This window comes from Pelmatolapia mariae, linkage group LG8 (assembly GCF_036321145.2).
Source record: "Pelmatolapia mariae isolate MD_Pm_ZW linkage group LG8, Pm_UMD_F_2, whole genome shotgun sequence".
Lineage (NCBI taxonomy): Eukaryota > Metazoa > Chordata > Actinopteri > Cichliformes > Cichlidae > Pelmatolapia > Pelmatolapia mariae.
The window spans coordinates 19,605,887-19,625,070 of NC_086234.1; the positions used below are offsets into that span (position 1 = coordinate 19,605,887).

Below are 19,184 nucleotides of genomic sequence, written 5' to 3' on the forward strand. Positions count from 1 at the left end.
CATGCTGCTGATCCCCCATGAGGTTATTCATAGACTCTTTTCTGGGGGTTTAGTTCAGATGTGTGTGAGAAAGAGTCAGGGCAAGGAAGTCTGAACATAAGAGATCAACAGAAAAACCCAAGTGGCCCGCTTATAGAGTTTGATGCAGATCACTCCAGACATTCCCCCCCAAAAAAAGCACAACAAGAGGATGAATTTCCAGAAAACTGGAGGTAAACTATTATTTTTTTCACATTTTATTCATTCCAATAAACCTACTTCAAATATACATATTTAATCAAGATTAGAAAAATAAATATTTCGAAACACTAAATGTCACGGCTACAATAATGGCCACCACTCCACAGAGCAGAATGGAGATGGGGAGTAATGAGTATTACTGCTGCGGGACATAATGAAATTAAATACATAAAACTGCATTTCATATACAATGACTCCCAGCTGTAAGGAGTGTAGAATAGTTTATACTGGGGCTCAATGACGCAGTAAAAACACCTAAAAAAATGCTGAGGAGATTTTCCCATGCAACAAGTTAGTACAATGAACACTGAGTGAAAAAAAAGTACAGCACAGACTACCAAGTATTTTAGTGAACACAGATTCCTATTTATCCCCTTTTAAACAACTGCTCTTCTTAATTTGAGGTAAGTTTATAATATTTGCATATTAGAAGTTGCCTGTTATCTACTCAAACGCTAAAAGTGGAAAATTGTTTCTATTTTTTAACCGAATTAAAAAGACTGCTGTGGAAATGTTTGCCGCCAAAAAAAAGGGGGAAAAAAGTCAAACAATCTAGTGCATGTGCATAGCAACTTCAATAAAGGTCACTTGGATTGCAAACAAGCTTTTCCTACTTGATGCGAAGCAGAAAAAACAAACTGACCTAATTGTGTGAAGCCAAATAGATATTTGTTAGTATTAATGTGAAGCTTTGAGCGGCTTCAATCCTCAATGTTCCTCTACTATCGCATTAGTCGTTAATGTGAATCTTGCAAATGTAAAAACCTCTCTGAAAGTACTTCCCCAAGTAAAACCACTCACTTGTGAAATATATTATCCAAGATATATAAATATTAATAGATATAAATTAGTGGCTGCATAGCATTAGGCTTGGTTTGTGCACTGGTGGGAGTGTTTTCATACCCATTAGGCTGAGAGCTAAATGCCTAGGCTCGTTGGTGAATAATGTTAATTAATTAACGTAGCGTCCTGATGTGACAGTGTATTCGTGTGGCCTTTGAGCTTTTTTTTTTTTCTTTCCTGGATTATGTACACGCCAGAAGCAGCATTGGGATATGCAGCACAAGTCACAAGTAGCAGCCACAGATAATAGTGTTGGTACTAGGCACAATAATATGGCTGATAAAATGCAGCCTCGACAGTTTTCTCCTGGCACTGAGGGAGGGACAACTATACAGTACATGTTCAGGATATCTGTGGACTCGTTTTCACAGCAAAGGAAAGGAGAGAAATCCAACCATAAAGTGGAATCCTGTGTGTGTGTGTATAATCTCTGTCCTTTTAATTGTGGACCGTGTGAGATGCTGGGGTGACGCCTTTACAAATCACAGCTGGGTGGCTGCTTTGGGACGTGGTGTAAAGGAGGTTTTCAAAAGTCACCCACCAAAAAAAGTGGAATAAAAGAGTCAGCCATAGGTTCTTCCCTTCAGCTCTCCTCAAACTGTAAAAACACTGATTCCATGTCAGTCAGTACCTCCTCCTTCCATGTTTCCCACCATCAGTCATGCAGGTTTTAGGTCGTAGAGCTGAATGAGTGAGAACAGAGCAGAAGAGTTAACAAAGACATTTTAAAACAGACAAATCCATCCATGTTAAAGTGCTCCAATCGCTTCTCTGATTCACCTGGGTCTGCCGTCTGCTTCTTCTTATTGTGATGAACTATCTGGTTCTCATTGGTCATCTTCACATCCTGATCCTCCACATAATTACTACAAGGCAACACGAGAAAAGGAAGACACAGCGGATGTTTATAGTGCCAGCGAGAACCGGAAAAGGGCAATAAAACACAAAAGGGAGGGTTGACAAAGCTCGAAGTCAGGGAGAGGAGGGACTCTGGGGATCACAAGTCAAGCATGTGGTAAGGAGGATGTGGGATGTTTGAGGGCACTTGAGGAATCTTCAGTACAGGGAGTGACCACAAGGAGGCAGCAGCACTGGGTTTTTTACTATCCTGTTACTCACTGTTGACGGTGTCTGCTGCCACGGGGGCTGAAGTGGAGAAGAGTACAAGTCTTTTCAAAACTACTGAGTTAATCTAACCAAATTTGTCAGTAAATCTGTTCGATTGTCAGAAACGCAACAGGCCTGTCAAAAAGCATTTACATGACAGATCACGGGTGTCATTTCAGTTCATGGGCCACATGCAGCTCAATCTGACTTCTAGAGGGTCGTACACCAAAAGCAAAGCAGCATTCAAAATACACTTAAAAAGTCCTCTCATACATTTTATCCATTTACAAAAAAGATGATGAGCAGTGTAAGACGTCTTTAAGAAGACTGTGGAATTAAAAGTCTCAGTAAGAGCATGGCTCCTTGGATTAACAGTCACACTTCAGTGTAGTATGGGATAACAAAGGTAATTTGTAAGATTCTGGAAAAACACTTTTATGTTACCCATTTTTAACATCCTGCAACATAACCTCCTCTGCAAATTTCACACTCTGCAAGGCGTCCAGTCAGCTGGCAGCCGAGTGCATGTCTGATACCCCTTTTCTAAATAAGGCAAACCTAAATAACAATCAGCATTTAGCCTGTAAGCAAGCAGCCGTTCATGAATTCATCTTTCAAAAAAAATACAATAAATTAATAAAAAAAAGCCTGAGTACCTGATGACAGTGTTCCTCTCTCTGTGAGTAATGTAGACGTCATCTGTGAACAGGATGGTGTGGTAGGGCACCACAGGGTCACAAGTAGGCAGGATGCCTCGTGTCACTTGGCTTACGCAGTCCAAGATGCCATTATATACCAGGAGGTCATCCACCAGCAGCTGGACTCACGGAGAAACATGCACCATTAGTTAACAAACATAAGTGATTGTTAAACCCGCAGCAGAGAGAGAAGTAGGCTTACCCCAAATTCTTTCACTCCTCTCTGAGGCGTCTTTGAGTAGTTCCACAGCTTGATCATGGACACAGTCACTGGATGATCAAAGATGACATACACACGGTTCACCTGCATGGAAACAGAGCATACACTCGTGTCAGCTGCAAACTTTGATCAGCTGCCTACAGTCTCTCTCTCTCTCTTACACACTCACACACACACTGTCTTTCTCACCAGGCCAGGAAGCACTGGGGCTAACCACATGTGTCTTCCATCGTGGGTGCAGTTGACTCCATCTATTAATTTATCTGGAGTCCTCACATCACCGCTCACATTGTCCAGCACATTCACACTGTCTGGAAAAGCAGCAATGTCTGGTGGACGTAATGTTGAGGTCTCATCATGTTTATTAATATAAACACAGCTGCTAATTACCCACAACTTTACTTAGAGTTTCATGAGAACAGTGTTTTACAGTAGTCACAAACTCTTTCAGAGATATATTATGTAAACCCAAATCAAATAAACTAGACTGCTTTTTTTAATTTGAACCCCTTGAATACACTAATAAAATGCATAAGTATAATTCACACTAAATATTATTTCAATTTGATTGTCACAGTTACCTATAAGAGTAAACAACCATGCACTACTGCTCGAAATCCTTATGTTATTAGGGTAGGATGTAACGCTTGATCCTTTAAGAGGAAAACATTAATAGGCTAGTGACTTAATACCTATCAATCTAAAGTGACTGATTTACAGTTGTTGTCAGAAGTTTCATCCAATCAACATAGGCATGAATGTCATGCTGATTTTCCGGGGTGGAATGATTATACAGCATTTAATAAATCTTTTAAAAAGAACTGGGTGAACAAATTTGATTTTGTTTTGGATTTTCTCCAATTCACACAGTGTCTTTTGGTAGCCATAAACAAGCCTCACAGGTATAATTCTACCTCGATATTTGATCACCCTTCTTTGTTAGAGTTCATTAGAGTGACTTGTAAGAATTTTAAGTGAAGTCCACAGATTTTCAATAGCACTGAGGTTGGGGCTAGAAAAGGTCTTTGGATCTTTTGGGATCATTGCCCTGTTGGAACACCCACCTATGTCTCAGTTTCAACCATCTAGCGATTGATCCTCCTTAATTATTCCATCCACTTTGTGCAGTGTATCAGTACCACCGGCAGCAAAACAGCCGCAAGGTATGATGCTACCACCACCATGCTTGACAGCTGGTACAGTGTTCTTAGGTTTTAGGCTTGGATTTTGGAGTAGGGCCTTCTTTCTTGGTTGGCACCCTCTCAGTAAGGCTCACTTCACTTTGGACAGTGACACTGGTGTCTCAGCAGGTTCCAGCTCATGGCAGGCTTGGCCCTTGATGGTTCCTGAATATCCTAACCAATTTACTCCCATATGAGGGTGAAAGTTTGGGTCTTCTTCCAAAACCTGTAAAGTGGTGAGACATCTGAATAATTTGTACATATGTACAATTGTTTGAATCAATGATCCTGGAATCTGCAGCTGTTTAGAAATGGCTCCAAGAGACCTTCCCAGCTTTTGTAAATCTACAGTTCTCCTTGTTGGATCTTCACTGAGTTCCTTGGATTTTCTCATTGTTCTGATTATTGGTCAGTCCACTGAGAGTTGTCAAACAAATCCCTTTTTTGTTAGCAAAGACAAACTACCAGTTGTAGTCAATCATGATCACTAATGAGAAGTTAACAGTTCTTGGCCTTGTCAAGTTAAAAGACATTGAAGAACCTCAATTAAAAGATAAAAGCGATGTATGTAAATATTTGTGTACCCAGTTCTTTGTCTACCCAAGTCTTTAAAGATGTGAATAATTGGGGAAAGAACAGCCCAAAGAAATCATTAAAAGTCCAAAATTACCGTGACATTTCTCCCCACGATGAGAGTATATAAACTTCTGACCACAACTGTACACCACGCATTCTTAACCAGGCACCCATCTGACCACATTAACAGTAAACATTAACATATTCCAGCAAGTGAGGTGAATTCGAGCCAGTGAGGTCAGATGAGAGTCTGAATCATGAGAAAGGATACTGTTGTCACTGAGGCTGATCTTCTCATGGTTCTGATTGTAAAACTCAAGGCCGTTCAGACCAATGTAGTATGGATCTCCCCAGGTTGTTAACAGCTGGAGCTGAAAAATGACTGACAGGTGAAAGTCAAGGAAAAGACAACATCAAGCATTTTAGATCCAGCTTTTTCCTTTTCTAGCTGCTTAGAAAAGGAAAAAAGAAAGATAAGAGCATTTTTACCACTTTAGTGGACAAAAACAACTTTTCTTTATCAAGTCTATAATGTTCAGCTTTTGTTTAGAGTTCAAAATGTGTACAGTTACAGACAAATTATTATTCAGATGCAATGGGTTAAATCTTCCCACTACATTTTTAAGGCCTGGTCTTAATCTGATCCACCCAAATTCCAGGTGGTTCTTCTGGCTGGTGTACATTCACCAGTCTGAGGCATGGCCTGTGATTTTAACCACTTAATTGCATAACCAGCAACCTCAGAATAGCAGTCACCAACCACCAGTAACGAATCATTCACACGAAACAAAGGTTTTTGCTCTGCCTGTGTCCACATTATTTCACAAAGTTAATAGTTCCAGGAAGACTGATATAGTAAGAGGTTACAGAGGTGAGCCCTGGCTGGCTCCTAGACCGAACGTGAAAGGAGGGCACATTGTAATGTTTGTGAGAACAGTGGATGAAAACATGAGTTCGATAAAGTGTTTAACTTATCATTTGTCGCTACACCAAACTATATAGTGATTTTTCTGTGTTAAATACACACTAACCTGTCAGCCAGTTTTCACTGCTATTTTCTCATATGTGGAAAGGTTTTGCGCAATATCACAACACACTGAAATGACTGGACACATTTCTATTTCTCCTCCAGCCAGACATTTTCCTTCTGTAAGCTCTTGATGAGCATGTGCATGCCAGTGGTGTTGCCAAAGCAACCAATGCAGATTATTTAACGTGGTCTGAACTCAATCTGATCCATGCATTTAAAAAATATCCACAGAACATTTTTGGACCAATAGGGCAGACAGGAGCACAGCATGCATAAGCGTAATGTGTGAAATCTCTTTAGAAAAAGGATACACCCACAAGGCATGATGGGAGCCTCATAGTCCATGCTGGGCTGTTCTTGTTTCTTAGAGTGTCCTCTGAATTAAAAATAAAGTTATAAATAAGGAAAGGCAGTTTTCAGAATTTCTGATGAAACAGCAGTTTTACTCAAACTCATACTCTGGTCTTCACCTGTGGTAGTCTTCATTACTCCTGTTATCAGCTGGAGTCTGGAGAAAGTCAACAAAGAGAATCTCCTGGGCAAAATCAAAGTGACAATTGCCCGGTCCCTTCCTGATCAGTAATCCCTCCGTTGGTGAGATAGGAACATCATCCAAGAACAGATGAATCAGTTTCACCTGAACCAAACATGTGGACATTTTTATGTTTTATAAGATGCATAAAGTGTTCTGCAAAGAACTTCTGTGGTTAAAAATAAAAATCCGTCACAATAAGTAATCCATGCTTTGCAGCATTATACACAGTCATCACTTTTTCAGCACATACTGCTCTTTGTACAAATGAGTAGCCCTTTTTAAGTCAGATCAGATTTACAGCTTCATAAATCCATATTAAGGGTGTCCTACAGTGTGTTTACATACATTAATTTTCATAAAACACTGTAATATTGTTGTTATTTCTCTCACACAGTATTTTATCTCTTGTCTCTTTAAACCCTCCAACCCCAGAAGGGCCCAGTCTACATTGATTGGTCAGCTAATATGTGGTCTGATACTGCATGTATTAAAACTGGACTTTGGGCTTTGTAACCACAGACCTTTTATAACCGCAAAGCAGAATATGGCCTTAAGTAATATGTGAATTATACTTGTTCAAAATTATCACCTGACTCCACCTGAAGGAAGTGGCACTAATTCAGTTCACAATATTTTGTTAATTTATGAATTATCATGTAAAGTACGAAATATCTTAAACATGTTAGTATTTGAAATAAACTTCATTCTGCATCATAACAAATGTGGGTTCAGCCTGGCAGAAAGTGTCTCACCCCTCTGTAAGAGTCCTCAGGAGACTTGTTGTAGTTCCAGAAGCGGAGACCAGCGATGGTCTGGGCCTTGCTGAAGGTAATGGTCAAGGTGTGGGACTCTCCATAGGAGAAAGGAATCAGCCACATATGCTGGTCATCGGTGGTAATGTTGTGGCCATCAATAAGTCTAAATAATGACAGTAGACATTATACACTGTATCTTACATAATAATGATGTATGCCTGGACTTTAACTGCAATATCAAAGGGCATGTTACATTTAGTGTCAGGCATACTTATCAAGTGTGCGCAGATCATCTCCATAATCAGGTAGGTCGTTGAGGTCCCTGGGTGAAGCAGCAATCATACTAAGATCTAAAGGTAAAGTCTCTCCATCCTTCCCCACGATCTCCAGTCCTGTCAGGCCCATGTAATGGGGATCGCCCCATGTCAAGGTCATTTCCAGTCTAAGGCCTGGGATTAAGACAGACTGTAAGCATCCAGAAATATCCAAAACACAAAGCCAAAAACAGAGAGGCAACCATAATATGACAGGATATGACTGATGTACTCACACTTTCCTGTGTGCATCCCAGGAATGAGCTCTAAGCTCTCTGCAGATGGGCTCATAGTAGAGTTGAGTTGAAGTTTCAGCTAAAACAAAACAACATTGCATTTAAAGCATAACTGTACCACACAGTCCTGTTGATGGTGTGGCTAGTTTGCCCTTTGTGCCTGTCTGCTCTGATCATTTGGGGCCACATAATGAATGTTAACTCTATCACACCTTGGAATAAGTTGCTTTATGAATTTATGATTCAAATTCTCAAATGAGACCAGTACTTACAGTGAGGTCTTCCTCTCTGAAACCAGCCTGGGTAAAAGGTCGTTCCTCTCCCTCTCCATCAGCAGTGCGTGGTCTCTGCAGCTCCTCCTCATACACCATGCTCTCAGGACTTTCACCTTCACTAAGGAAGGTCTCATCATAACGAGACATAGCCTCCAGTATCTCATCATCAGTGGTGAAGAGGATAGTGTCGCCAAACTGGTCCAGTCCTGAGCGTATGAATAAAGGATAAGTTGGTCAAAAAATAACACACAATGGAGCATAAACTCTTGTGAAGTTGTTCTGATCAGATACCTCCAGAAAGAGTTCCAGACGCTTTTGCAATCTCCCCCCTGAAGATGCACCTTCCATCCAGAAGCATTTCTACCTCTTTCACGCCTCGGAATGAGTGGATGCGCGACTTGTTGTAGTTCCACACACGGATCATGGCCACTTTGTGGGGCACTCCAAAGTCCATGAAAATGGTGTGGCTACAACCAGGAGTAAACGGGGCTAGCCAAAGATGCATGTCATCCTGAGTCCGATTGATGCCATCGATTAAGTTGGTGACTACGCGTGGATCCTTGCCGTATGCTGGGAGAATGTTGATGTCTGGCGGGTCAGCGTGGATATAAACAGGTCGGAGAGGCTCTCCACTAGAGCTGAAAACCTCCAGGCCGTTGAGACCCACATAGTGACGATCACCCCAGGTGGACAAAATGTTGATTACCAGCCTTTGGCCTTGCGGCAACACTGGAATCTCAAACTCGTCCTCCCGCTCCATGGATGGATCGTCATCAGGGCCTTCACAAAGTGTCCCCTGAGGGGTTAAGGAGGACAGAGGGCTTCTGGGTGGTGAAGAAGAGATGGGTGGGACTGTGGGTGGACCACGGCCCTGGCGCTGAAGAAACTCATCAAATATGTCGCCTTCGAACGCCATGTTGGAGATGCGTCCACGCTGACATTGGTTGAACTTAGTGAGTGAATCCCAGGACTCCATGAGGGTGTCATCCTGCTGGCTGTGCAGCCGGGCCCGAGAGCTACTCTGCCTTCTGCTAGCACTCACCAAAGACATGGGCTCATCTGGAGAACACACAGACATTAGACTATAAATTACTAACAAACCAAAACGAAAGAAATTAGCCTGTAAGAACTGTCCGACATCAAATATAACTAAAATCTATAAGTCTTTGTGTTTCACTAAATATCCAATTAAAAGTTTACATAAATGAACCCAATGCAAATAAATCAGTAAGATTAAAGAGCAGTAATATATTTGCCAAAGTAATCAACAGCAAAAAGAATGACAATGATTAGATCAAACAAATGACTGCCAGTAAGGTGAGAATAGAGACTCTAGTTAGCTAAACTATATACATATTAATGTTATTCTCCTAAACTCTCCAAAAGTATATTCCTTTGTATTTTTAATCAGTGGATACGATTTCCTTTGAAAGGTAATGAAAACTCAGACAGCATTAAGGTTGCTTATCTGTCCCTACCCTGACCGATGATACCCTGATATTTTTTAAGATGAAATAGAGCTAAATTTATAGAAAAGCTGGAGTAACCATATATACAGATTTGTCTCTCTGTTTCAGGATCAAAATTCTGACAGTGCATACCAGCGTTTGTCAGTGCTGTAGCTCTGTGGTGTTGTTCCCCTGTCTGCCTTACACTGGCTGTGGAGTTTCTAAATGAGCTCCTCCGTCCGCTGATGGGCCTGTCTGACCTTTGCTCCCCGACCTCCTCAAGCAGGTCGCAGCTCAGGTCCAAAGAGTCAGCCTTCCACTGAACCCCATTCGCCGTTCTCTCCACCCCTCTGCACACACGTCCTGGGTTACATGGCAACTCTGGGAGCATGGAAGAGGATGAAGCTGATGGCTGTTTGAGCTCTGCAGAATGCTGGGGTACCAGCCACCGTGGCCTCTCCCTGCTGGTCTCACATCCCTCTGGAGCACCTCTGTTCAGAGGCTGCAGCCACTGCGGGGCAACCCGTGAGGAGGATGGCTGGGTGGTGACTGTCTGCTCCATGGGTGCTGACTGCTCCACCTGCTGCCTGAGAGAGTGGGTCTCCTCTGAGGCAGACAGGTCAAAAGAGTTCCTTTGTATCGAGGAGTGACGAGTAGAGGATGAAACTCCCACAGAAGCAGTGATAGGTGGTAGCGGTGTATGTGATTTCTCCTGCATGTCTACCACATTCTGGCCTGCTGTGTCAGACAATGCATTCGAACTTTGGTATCTCTGGGAGATGCTACCCTCTCCACCCTTACTGTCTTCATAGCAAAGGGGAGTGACCCCTCTTAGACTGTGTCCTGAAGCCACAGGGCTGGAAAACACAGAGTCGGAGACCTGGCAATCCTGAAGATCAATTGTGGTGCTGTAGTCAAAGACTTGGTTGCCACAGCCCTTCTCCAGCTCACCTTCAAACACCAACGTGCTGTTCAGGTACAGCTTTATATGTCGTGCACCTACGTCAAGCTCCTGGCAAAGATACAGCACATCAGTTTACAAGCGTCTTTAATTTAGACGGATGTTTAACAGTTTCAAAAGCATTTGATTTTAAGGACTAAATTATGCCACGAAATGAAGAAATAATGATTTTCACATTTCAATTCTTCACAGAATTAACACCAAACATTTGAGTGAAGCTGTAAAACCAAATGGTGGGAAAATATTTAGCATTTCATTTCTCTGTATAATGAATCATGTTTGATTAAAATTCAAGCAAAAGGATCACAAGCTGCAACCTGATGAGTGTTAAAAAAAAAATCTAATTTCATAAAACACACTATTGACTAACATGCTCTAGCTAGCTGCTAATTAGTGCAACTGCGACCTTTTGATCCTCTAGACAATAAACCACTATGAACCCAGAGAAGTCTAGAAAATACTCCAAACTCCTTACCTTACAGGTTCAAGCTCTCATTCACAGTCCGGCACAAATATTGCTAAATACTAATGGTCGGTGTAAACTAGGAAAACCTGGGGTCTTTTTGCCCCCTTCTTAACAGCAGAGACGCTGACAGGCAGAAGCCCATGTTACACTAATCCTCTGAGGCTAATCTCTCACTGTTCCACATTTGGACAGACTGAGTGGCAGCTCAGACAGCCAGTGCTTAAAGAGCAGTGCATCTGTGACGTAACCAAACCAATACAGTCATCCACTGTTATAATGGAAATGTACAATCAGGCACCATCTATCAGCTTGCAACAGAAATCAAACAGTTTGTAACTGATTGTGTTGAAGAACTGATATAAAATTTATTGAATACACATACATTGAAGCTTCTGTTGTAGTTCCAGATTTTAATACAAGATATTCCAAAGTCTGGAGAGCGCTCGGTGTTCCTGATGATGAAGTAGAGCTGAATGGGTGGGTGGAACGGACACGTCCACATATGACGGTCTTTGGTGGTCTGTTAAACCAAGAGAAGAAAAACAAAATGAAAAGAAAAACAACTTATTCATAAGAAGTCAAGGATGGACAGATATATAGTCTGAACATCAGTACTAGCTGATTGTGGCCTTGTTGGCTGCCAATGGTCTCTTGGCAAGTGCTGTGGCATTTATTGATGGGAGCAGCTGATGTTTAGTTGCTGTGTCACACAAACTTTGTGCTTGTTAAATTTTCATAAGTAGTGCAATGAAAAATGATAAAGAACTCAAAACAGCCACTTTTTCATAATGGCAACTTATTTATTTCCTACAAGATGGGGAATAAATTACAACACACACACACACAAACACACACACTACAGCAGAAGAGACTGACCTTCACTTTTCCATTGACGAGCGCCCCCAAATTACCAGGAAAGTCAGCATTCCTGATGTCTAAATCATGAGGCGACACGTAAAGCTTCTTGTTTCTGAGGCAGAAGAACTGCAACTCAGTCAGCCCGACCTGCAGCGTGTTCCCCCAGTTTGACAGTATCTCCATGGTAACATACAATGCAGGTGTGTACTCTGGTGACGACTGCCTTCTCTGCAACAGTGAAACAAAACGTTAAGATAAGATAAGATAAGATAAGATAACCTTTATTAGTCCCACACGTGGGAAATTTGTTTTGTTACAGCAGAAAGTGGGCAGTTCAGAGGTATCCCACCCAACAGCATCAGGATTATTCATTCTGATCTGGGAAAGTGTGTCATTAGCTCACCGGCTGCTTGGTGTAGTCTGTTTTCACACTTTGAGGGATGCTGCAACCAGGTCCACCTTCAAGTTTCTCCAAGGCTTTCAGCAGTTTCTGTTGTTGACTGAATAAAAGAATGACGACACTTTAGCTTGCCTGCTCTGTTTATCGTTCCATTTATTTATTTATCCTCAATCTTCATATTAATGCAAAGCACTGCAGTAGCTAAATCCATACATAATTTCAAGGTCATTGGGTATACACTCATTGTTATATTTCAACCAATAGGTGTTATAACATCAAAGCATTTACAGAATTACCACAGGCAATAACGAGATGTACTAGGAAGGAAGTGAGATTAATGAGTCAACAAGGTAAGCTGAGCCTAAAGTCAGACTATTTTAATGTCAGGTGGCTCTTTTTTTGGATACATCACCATAGTAACTTGTGCTGGACACTTTATACGCTCTCACAGCGGACAGGTTCAATTATCACCAATAAAACTGGGTGTAAATGCAACATTTTCACTTATTCTTTTCTCGCTGATGTGCTCTATGAGTTATACAGATTTTCTGCAGATACACAACCTGTTGAGGCGAACATTTGTAACACCAACAAACAAAGCTGTGAAGTTACAGCCCGCTTGGTCTGGTAATAGAGCCAACATAACACAGAGTAAAGACTCTTTGTTGTTCATTACAAAAAAAATATTCACACAAGAAGATTAGTTTCACTTTGGTATGGCCAAAAATTTAACTGATTTCAATGCCTCCTTGATTATGTACTGGGTTAGAATTGAATTTGTGTCACGCATCAAATTGAACTGGATCATGGTTGAACAAATATTCCAGTGTTTCCAACAGAACTGATTGAATTAGATTTCATTTACACACCATATGCACGCAAAAGGAGGCATGTATGATTTTTTTAAAGAAACTGATAAATAATGTCATATACATATGGTGCAATAATCAGCTGCCTGTTCTTCATCATGTGAACAGACTCCACTTCCACTGTCTTAAAGTGCAGCTGGTGAAACAGTCCTTGTTCTGCTCTGCAGGCTCTGTGAACTTTGAATGGTAGCCCATGAACTAGTTTTGCACCTGCAGCAGGTTCTGGTTAGAGTGATCCTCCAGCTTGCAGCAAATCTACAGCACAGAGCAAGCACTCTTCTCACCAGCTGCAGTCAAAGATGTTAGTTAAATCTGATGAAATGCCTCAAGAAACGTCACAAAATGAACCTGATCAGTCTGTCAGAGAGAAATGGGAGACAGCTAGCTGATTAGCACTCACTCACCCAGAAAATAAGGCAGTAACTGCCCACTACTGTCTTACGTCATTCTCCCAGAGAGATGCATGTTTTTTTTAAATTACAAATATCTCTGGTAATGTCTCTGACTGAAGTAGGCATTACTTGATCGATTAATGTTTAGTGGAAGAACAGTCCAATAACATGTTACACATGCATTTTATTGTAGTGTGCACATATGGCCTTAACTGAAAAGCCTGGGATAACAAAGACTGTTAATAATCACCATCATAATACCCATTCTTTGTTGCTGGGCTTATAGGTTCTTTTGAACCACCTACTGCAAAGAAAGTCCAGCTATGTCAGGGGTGGCCAACTCCAGGCCTCGAGAGCCAGTGCCCTGCAAGTTTTAGATAACACCCTGGGTCAAAACACACCATCATCAAATGATTAGTTTATTACCAGGCCGCTGGAGAACTTCAAGAAATGTCGAGGAGGAAATTTAGCCATTTAAATCAGCTGTGATGGATCAAGGACACATCTAAAACCTGCAGGACACCGGCTCTCGAGGTCTGGAATTGGCCACCCCTAAGTTATATCAAAATTGTTTCATAGTACACTGTAACTGTTAGCGTTCTGTTCCTGAGTGTTTAAGTATCTTTTTCTGTCACCATACCTGGGACCCATGAGTGTGATTCTCTGCATGGCCAGAGTGACATTGTTGTCATCCTTGTTGTGGTGCACTAAACCATTCATCACCTGATGTCCCCTGACCTAGAGGACAAAGAAACAAATCAAACCGATGTGAAAAACATATGTAAGGGACAAGATTCACATGTGCGTCAAATCCAGGAAAATTCAATTGAATAAAATCAAAAATATGCAAAGTATACAGTTACAGATGAAAATGAGGTGTAATAACAGATGTAAGAAGTGAAGTGTGGCTCAGGCAGACCGTGTGTCGACTGAAGAGCTCTACACTCTGCACTGGGTTGTTTTCTCTCTGTATGGCCTGGCGTACCCTGATCGCAACCTCCTCTGGGTCCCGGTCCTCGACAGAAGACTTTCTATTTGCCGACAGCGGCCTCTCCACCCGACTCCTCGGCCCTTAAGCAGAAAATACACATTTTTTATGCAGCAACAATCATGTGGAATGGAATATCTCAGCCACATTTTCATTCAAAAATGGGAGATGAGTTTGTAAAACATGACTTACTCTGACCTTCCCAGCTCTCTTTTGAAGGTGGCCTATCTAATGTCTTGCTCTTCACCAACATAGGTTTGGTGGGTATAAAAGTCTCAACACTTTCTTTCCTTTTTGCAGACAGTGAACGCTCGATCTTACGACCTGGAAAAATAAAGCAAATTGATTAAGATCAGGAATAGACGCTTCTTTTCATATGCTGACAACATGCCTAAAGACATCCTTAGGTCAGTGCTGATGACGCAGAAAACCAGGGGATGTTACCTCTCTTGCTTCGCCCTAAATCAATAACAAATTTCCATATTAGCCTACCTTTAGGTGAGGGTCCAAAGTCCAGCACAATGAGGTTCGCTGAGTCAAAATGGCTTTGGGAGCCACTGGGCCGAGAGCTGTTGGAGGATGACTTGGAGGAGGGGAGAGGCAGCCCCAGTTCATCCAGACTCTCTGTGCTCTCATCCCTCTCAATCTGCTCCTCTACCCACTCTTCATCTGACTCCTCCCCAGCTGAGCCACGACTGCTCCGTCGCATGCTAACCTCCAGGCTTCGACGCAAAACCTAGTTTGCAAAGGTCAGCATTTATATATTCATCCATGCACAAGTCATCGTCCTGCGCCCTCACACCCTGCGCACCCTTTATACTGACAGTTTAACCATCCTCGTGATTTGACAAACTACCACTAAAAAGTGAAATAAATTCCCACCAACAGGCATAAACCAAATTACAATGATTCTCTATATCTAATTCGTCTTCGACAAGAAGACATAAAAAAGCGCATACATTTTCATCCACTCACCTTCACTTCCTCAAGGTTGAGAAGTACCTTCTCACTGTGCTCCTGGTTTGCCTGGTCTCCTCGGCTCTCAGGCCTGGAGCTGAAAGAGTGCGACACCTTGCAGGTGTTCCTCTGGCAGCAGGGACTACGAGGGGAGCGTGGACTGGAGCTCTGGATGAAACGTGATGATTGGATAAAGGGGAAATAGCAGAGATAGAGAGATGCTAAGTACTACAGACAGCTGCATCTGGCACATAGTCCCTCCCCTAAAAATAAAACACCCACACATACAGGCTTAGTAGGCATTGTTATGTCTTCACTCTACCTCCATGTCTATGCTTTCATAGGGCTCAAAATCATCAGAGTAGCGCTTTGTTGGGGAGATTAGCAAACTTGGTCCATCCTCTGTTCGAATTTTAACAGGATCCTGCACATATTAGAAAAGAGGAAATATCAAACATGTGTCTTAAATAGGAAATGTCTATTTTTGCTGAACAATAAGAGTTAATACAGATAGGATAAGGATATCAGATGGCTGCACCTGCACCCATTCTTTCCTCTGGACCTTTCCTGGGGCAGTGTGGCTTCTCTTCCTGTGGGTCTGCTCCAGTTTACTACTGTCTTCAGTTAGCTGGTGGGCGCTTCTACAGACATCTGCCGATGAGTCACAGCACAGAAACGAACATGAGCAGCGTGCAGCAGACTACTGCCTCGGAGGAGAAGGAACACACAGTCACATACGCAGATGGTCCACAGCACAGAGAGGAAGACGAAAAAACTGCCTGCCAGCTACAACTGTCACTATCATTTATTCACTGGGACTGGGCACGGGATCCTGTCACACAAACTACAAGCTGAGGAGTGGTGGCTATTAGCTGGTTTTCCATATGGTTTATGGGTGACAGTAGCAACAACAAAAAAAGAGCATGAGATAGTACCTTTGATTTCTCCTAAACATGACTGAACACTCAACAACAATACCTCTGCCTGCATGACAGATTCAGAAAAATTAAATAAATAAGAAGAAAAAAATCAAGTGTTATATAAGAATATCTAGTTTTGAGTCTAAGTGCAAAAGCATACCTGCTGTACATGTAGGCCTCAAAGGTGGCTGTGAGGAGGGAGACCTTTGGTTGGAGCCCTTGGCTTGCTTCCTACTGGCTTCGGCATTGGCTCCATTAAGATAAATTGAAAAACCTTGCTCAAGCCGTTCCAACTCAATCTCCTTGGGGTCTTTGACTTTAAGGCGCTTTAAGAGCCTGGAGAACAAATAAAGAGCTAATAAATATCTTTCGAAAATATAGCAAATCCTATCACAGTTTTGACGTGGCTAACAAAGGATTCAGGATGCAACATGACACATTCCAAAGCTTTAAGCTACGTTACTTTTTAAAATATATGTATTGTTTCTCAAGGGAAGGAGGCAAGCCAATCAGTGCTCCAATTAGGCAGCACTGAAAGTCATGCAGGAGTTGTCCGTTTCCCCTGTGAAATCCAATCTGTCTCTTCCCCAGCAGCCTGTGCTAACACTTCACCTGTTTTTGTGTTGGAGGGCGATTAAATATTCATCCAGAGTGTCATCTACAGCAGAGGCGAGCTTCTCTCCTTGGCACGTCTTACTCTCCTTCAAGAACACACGCGTCAGTAAACACACACACACACGCACACGATGAAAAGGTCGGAAAGGCCTACATCAGCGGTTTGTGGGCAACAAATTGTCATAATACAACTCATTCTTGCACAGGTATGCACATTCACTTTATTGCGTGCATCACCACAATTATGCAAGCAACTTGCTCCTCCGCCGAGTGTGGAACTAAAGCTTTAGTGAAGGATGCGTAATGTGTCATGACACAGGGGTTACGGTTGGATTTAAAAATATTTAGTCAGTGTGTAGCCTAAGGTTAAATGGGTGATCGAGAAATGAATTAAGAAAGGTTTTATTGGTTAGGACCATAATAAAAACGGATTATTTGTAAAGCAGCACCTGCAAACCTTAACACAGTATTAGTCTCTACAATATCTGCTGCTAAAGAGCCGCAAACTCTCAATTTTTATATGAAGCCACACAATTGATCATAGCAAAAGATACTGCCAAAAAAAAATGAGCCCAAGCTGAGCTCTCATGCTGAAACTACTGACTCAGCATGGGCCAAGATCCCAATACTTGCATGGCTTGTCAAATTCAGCCACTTTTTCACAAGGCAGCCCTACTATATCCTCAGTGGTGATCACATCCTGCAATAATGTGTGCACAGTGCATGAAGTGTAGCTCTTTAGCTGTAGTTCAAGTGATGGATTGTAAAACGATAACTGTCACGTTAAACCAAAAATCCCAAAGTGAGGACCACTACGGGTTCTACAACCCTGACAGCATACATCTTGTTCAGACTACACTCAGCTGAAATGAAATGGCCCTTATTAAAAGACCAGATGTCTGCCTGCTTTAAGCTTAATAATGCTGGCTGCAGTAAAATTAAGCAGATTAAATAAAAAGTGGGTCTCGGAGGGAGCACTGGTTGACTGCATAACACAATCGCCTAAAGCTCATGCCGTTTCATTTGTTATATATTTTTAAAGAAACATGCAAGACGAACAAAGAAATCACAAAGCCTTACTCAGTTTCTACAAGTCAACTAGGCTACAGCATCTGTCAAGGTCAGGAGCAGAAGGGAGGCAGAGAAATGAGAAGCAAGGGTAGAAAATACTTGTTAGTGACAGAGTATAGAGACAGGGTGACAGCTCAGATACTGGTGCACAAAATGGCATGCCTTTATTTTGACTGAGTTTCATGGTCGTGAAAATTACAGTGTTTAATGAAAAGTGTATCACGTAAAGTAAAATGGCAGATGATCTGAACTTAAAGCTATCATTACCTCGTTATCCATCGTGTGACTGCAGATGATGCTGCTCACATGACCCTATCCCATATTTTTGAAGAGAGGCGATCACTCCTGCTCAAAACGTATCCCTCAAATCTGTGCCGTATTTGTCCATCACTGTAGCGGGACAGACATGATAACCCTGAGGTTAGCCGTGACATGAAACCTAAAGTACCTTGAGCACAGCTCTTGGAAAATGTCGCCACACCCGCTGGCCGATTCAAGGTACCAAATACCAAACATTCACGACTGTGTTAACGTTAGCATCTTATTTTAAGCAGAGGTTGACCAAAACTCGTTTTAAACCACCTCAGGATTTTGTTTTCATCAGCACTCGTGCACGGAGTTGGCTTGTCGGGTAGCGTTGCTGTTACAGTAATTTCTATGCTATTAAGAGCTAACGAGCTAGCCATTGTTGACTATGTCAACTTTAAGCGAAAGATAACGGGTTATCAACCTCCTATGCGGTTGTATCGCATCAATTAACTAGTAGGTGTAGTGGCGCAGGCGACGTTAGCAAGCAGCCGATAGCTCAATAAAAGCAGTGCTGACGTTCATAACTAAACTAAAAAGGCTAGCGAGTTAGCCTCCAACTACTATTAAAAGACATATAAACCTGCGTACCGTCTTCATAATCTCAGAAAGCCTTTACTTTATTTCGGCTCTGATATATACAAGAAAAATACTCACGGTCCATTTAAAAAGAGTACTTTGGTAGCCATTATCTTTGAAATTCACGAGCTTTTTTGTGGTTTCTCATGTGCCCAGTGTTGTGTTGGTTGGTAACCAGGATAGCTGTCCACCAATGGCGAGAGCCGCCTCAGAGAGAACCACGCCTCTAACCGGTCCGCTCTCTACCTCCTGCTTCGACAAGCCTCCACAAAGCCTCCTACTGCCCAACCACACTCCATCTGACTGAAATGGTATTAAAGCACTGCCTATGACACCAACAGAGC

The 19,184-nt window shown here is 42.1% G+C and overlaps 1 protein-coding gene across 5 annotated transcripts; it reads right to left on the reverse strand.

The window, feature by feature from the left end:
• Positions 1–217: 217 nt before the first annotated feature.
• On the reverse strand, positions 218–19,047 carry LOC134632692 (katanin-interacting protein). Of its 5 annotated transcripts, none has more exons than XM_063481431.1 (29): positions 18,919–19,047; positions 18,223–18,345; positions 16,882–16,970; positions 16,430–16,605; positions 15,888–16,000; positions 15,672–15,773; positions 15,368–15,517; positions 14,885–15,128; positions 14,591–14,716; positions 14,390–14,475; positions 14,045–14,142; positions 12,147–12,243; positions 11,762–11,971; positions 11,268–11,405; positions 9,612–10,470; positions 8,302–9,069; positions 8,008–8,216; positions 7,736–7,814; positions 7,457–7,634; positions 7,183–7,348; positions 6,366–6,532; positions 6,207–6,271; positions 5,137–5,247; positions 3,298–3,437; positions 3,091–3,192; positions 2,847–3,007; positions 2,203–2,229; positions 1,864–1,949; positions 219–1,766 (listed from the first exon to the last, which is right to left on the reverse strand). In XM_063481431.1, the coding sequence occupies exons 2-29, from the start codon at positions 18,232–18,234 to the stop codon at positions 1,708–1,710; spliced, it is 4,818 nt and encodes a 1,605-aa protein (XP_063337501.1). In that variant the 5' UTR covers positions 18,235–18,345; positions 18,919–19,047; the 3' UTR covers positions 219–1,707. The 5 variants fall into 5 exon arrangements, with proteins under 5 accessions (XP_063337499.1, XP_063337501.1, XP_063337498.1 ...); XM_063481428.1 differs by having other exon boundaries at positions 14,324–14,475; XM_063481430.1 differs by having other exon boundaries at positions 14,585–14,716.
• Positions 19,048–19,184: the final 137 nt, after the last annotated feature.

Coding starts and splice junctions, on each gene's coding strand:
- LOC134632692 (XM_063481427.1), bottom strand. Junction 15,518..15,671: donor ATGAAAGCATAGACATGGAG/GTAGAGTGAAGA, acceptor CGTTTCATCCAG/AGCTCCAGTCCACGCTCCCC. Junction 8,217..8,301: donor GTCTGGAACTCTTTCTGGAG/GTATCTGATCAG, acceptor TCATACGCTCAG/GACTGGACCAGTTTGGCGAC.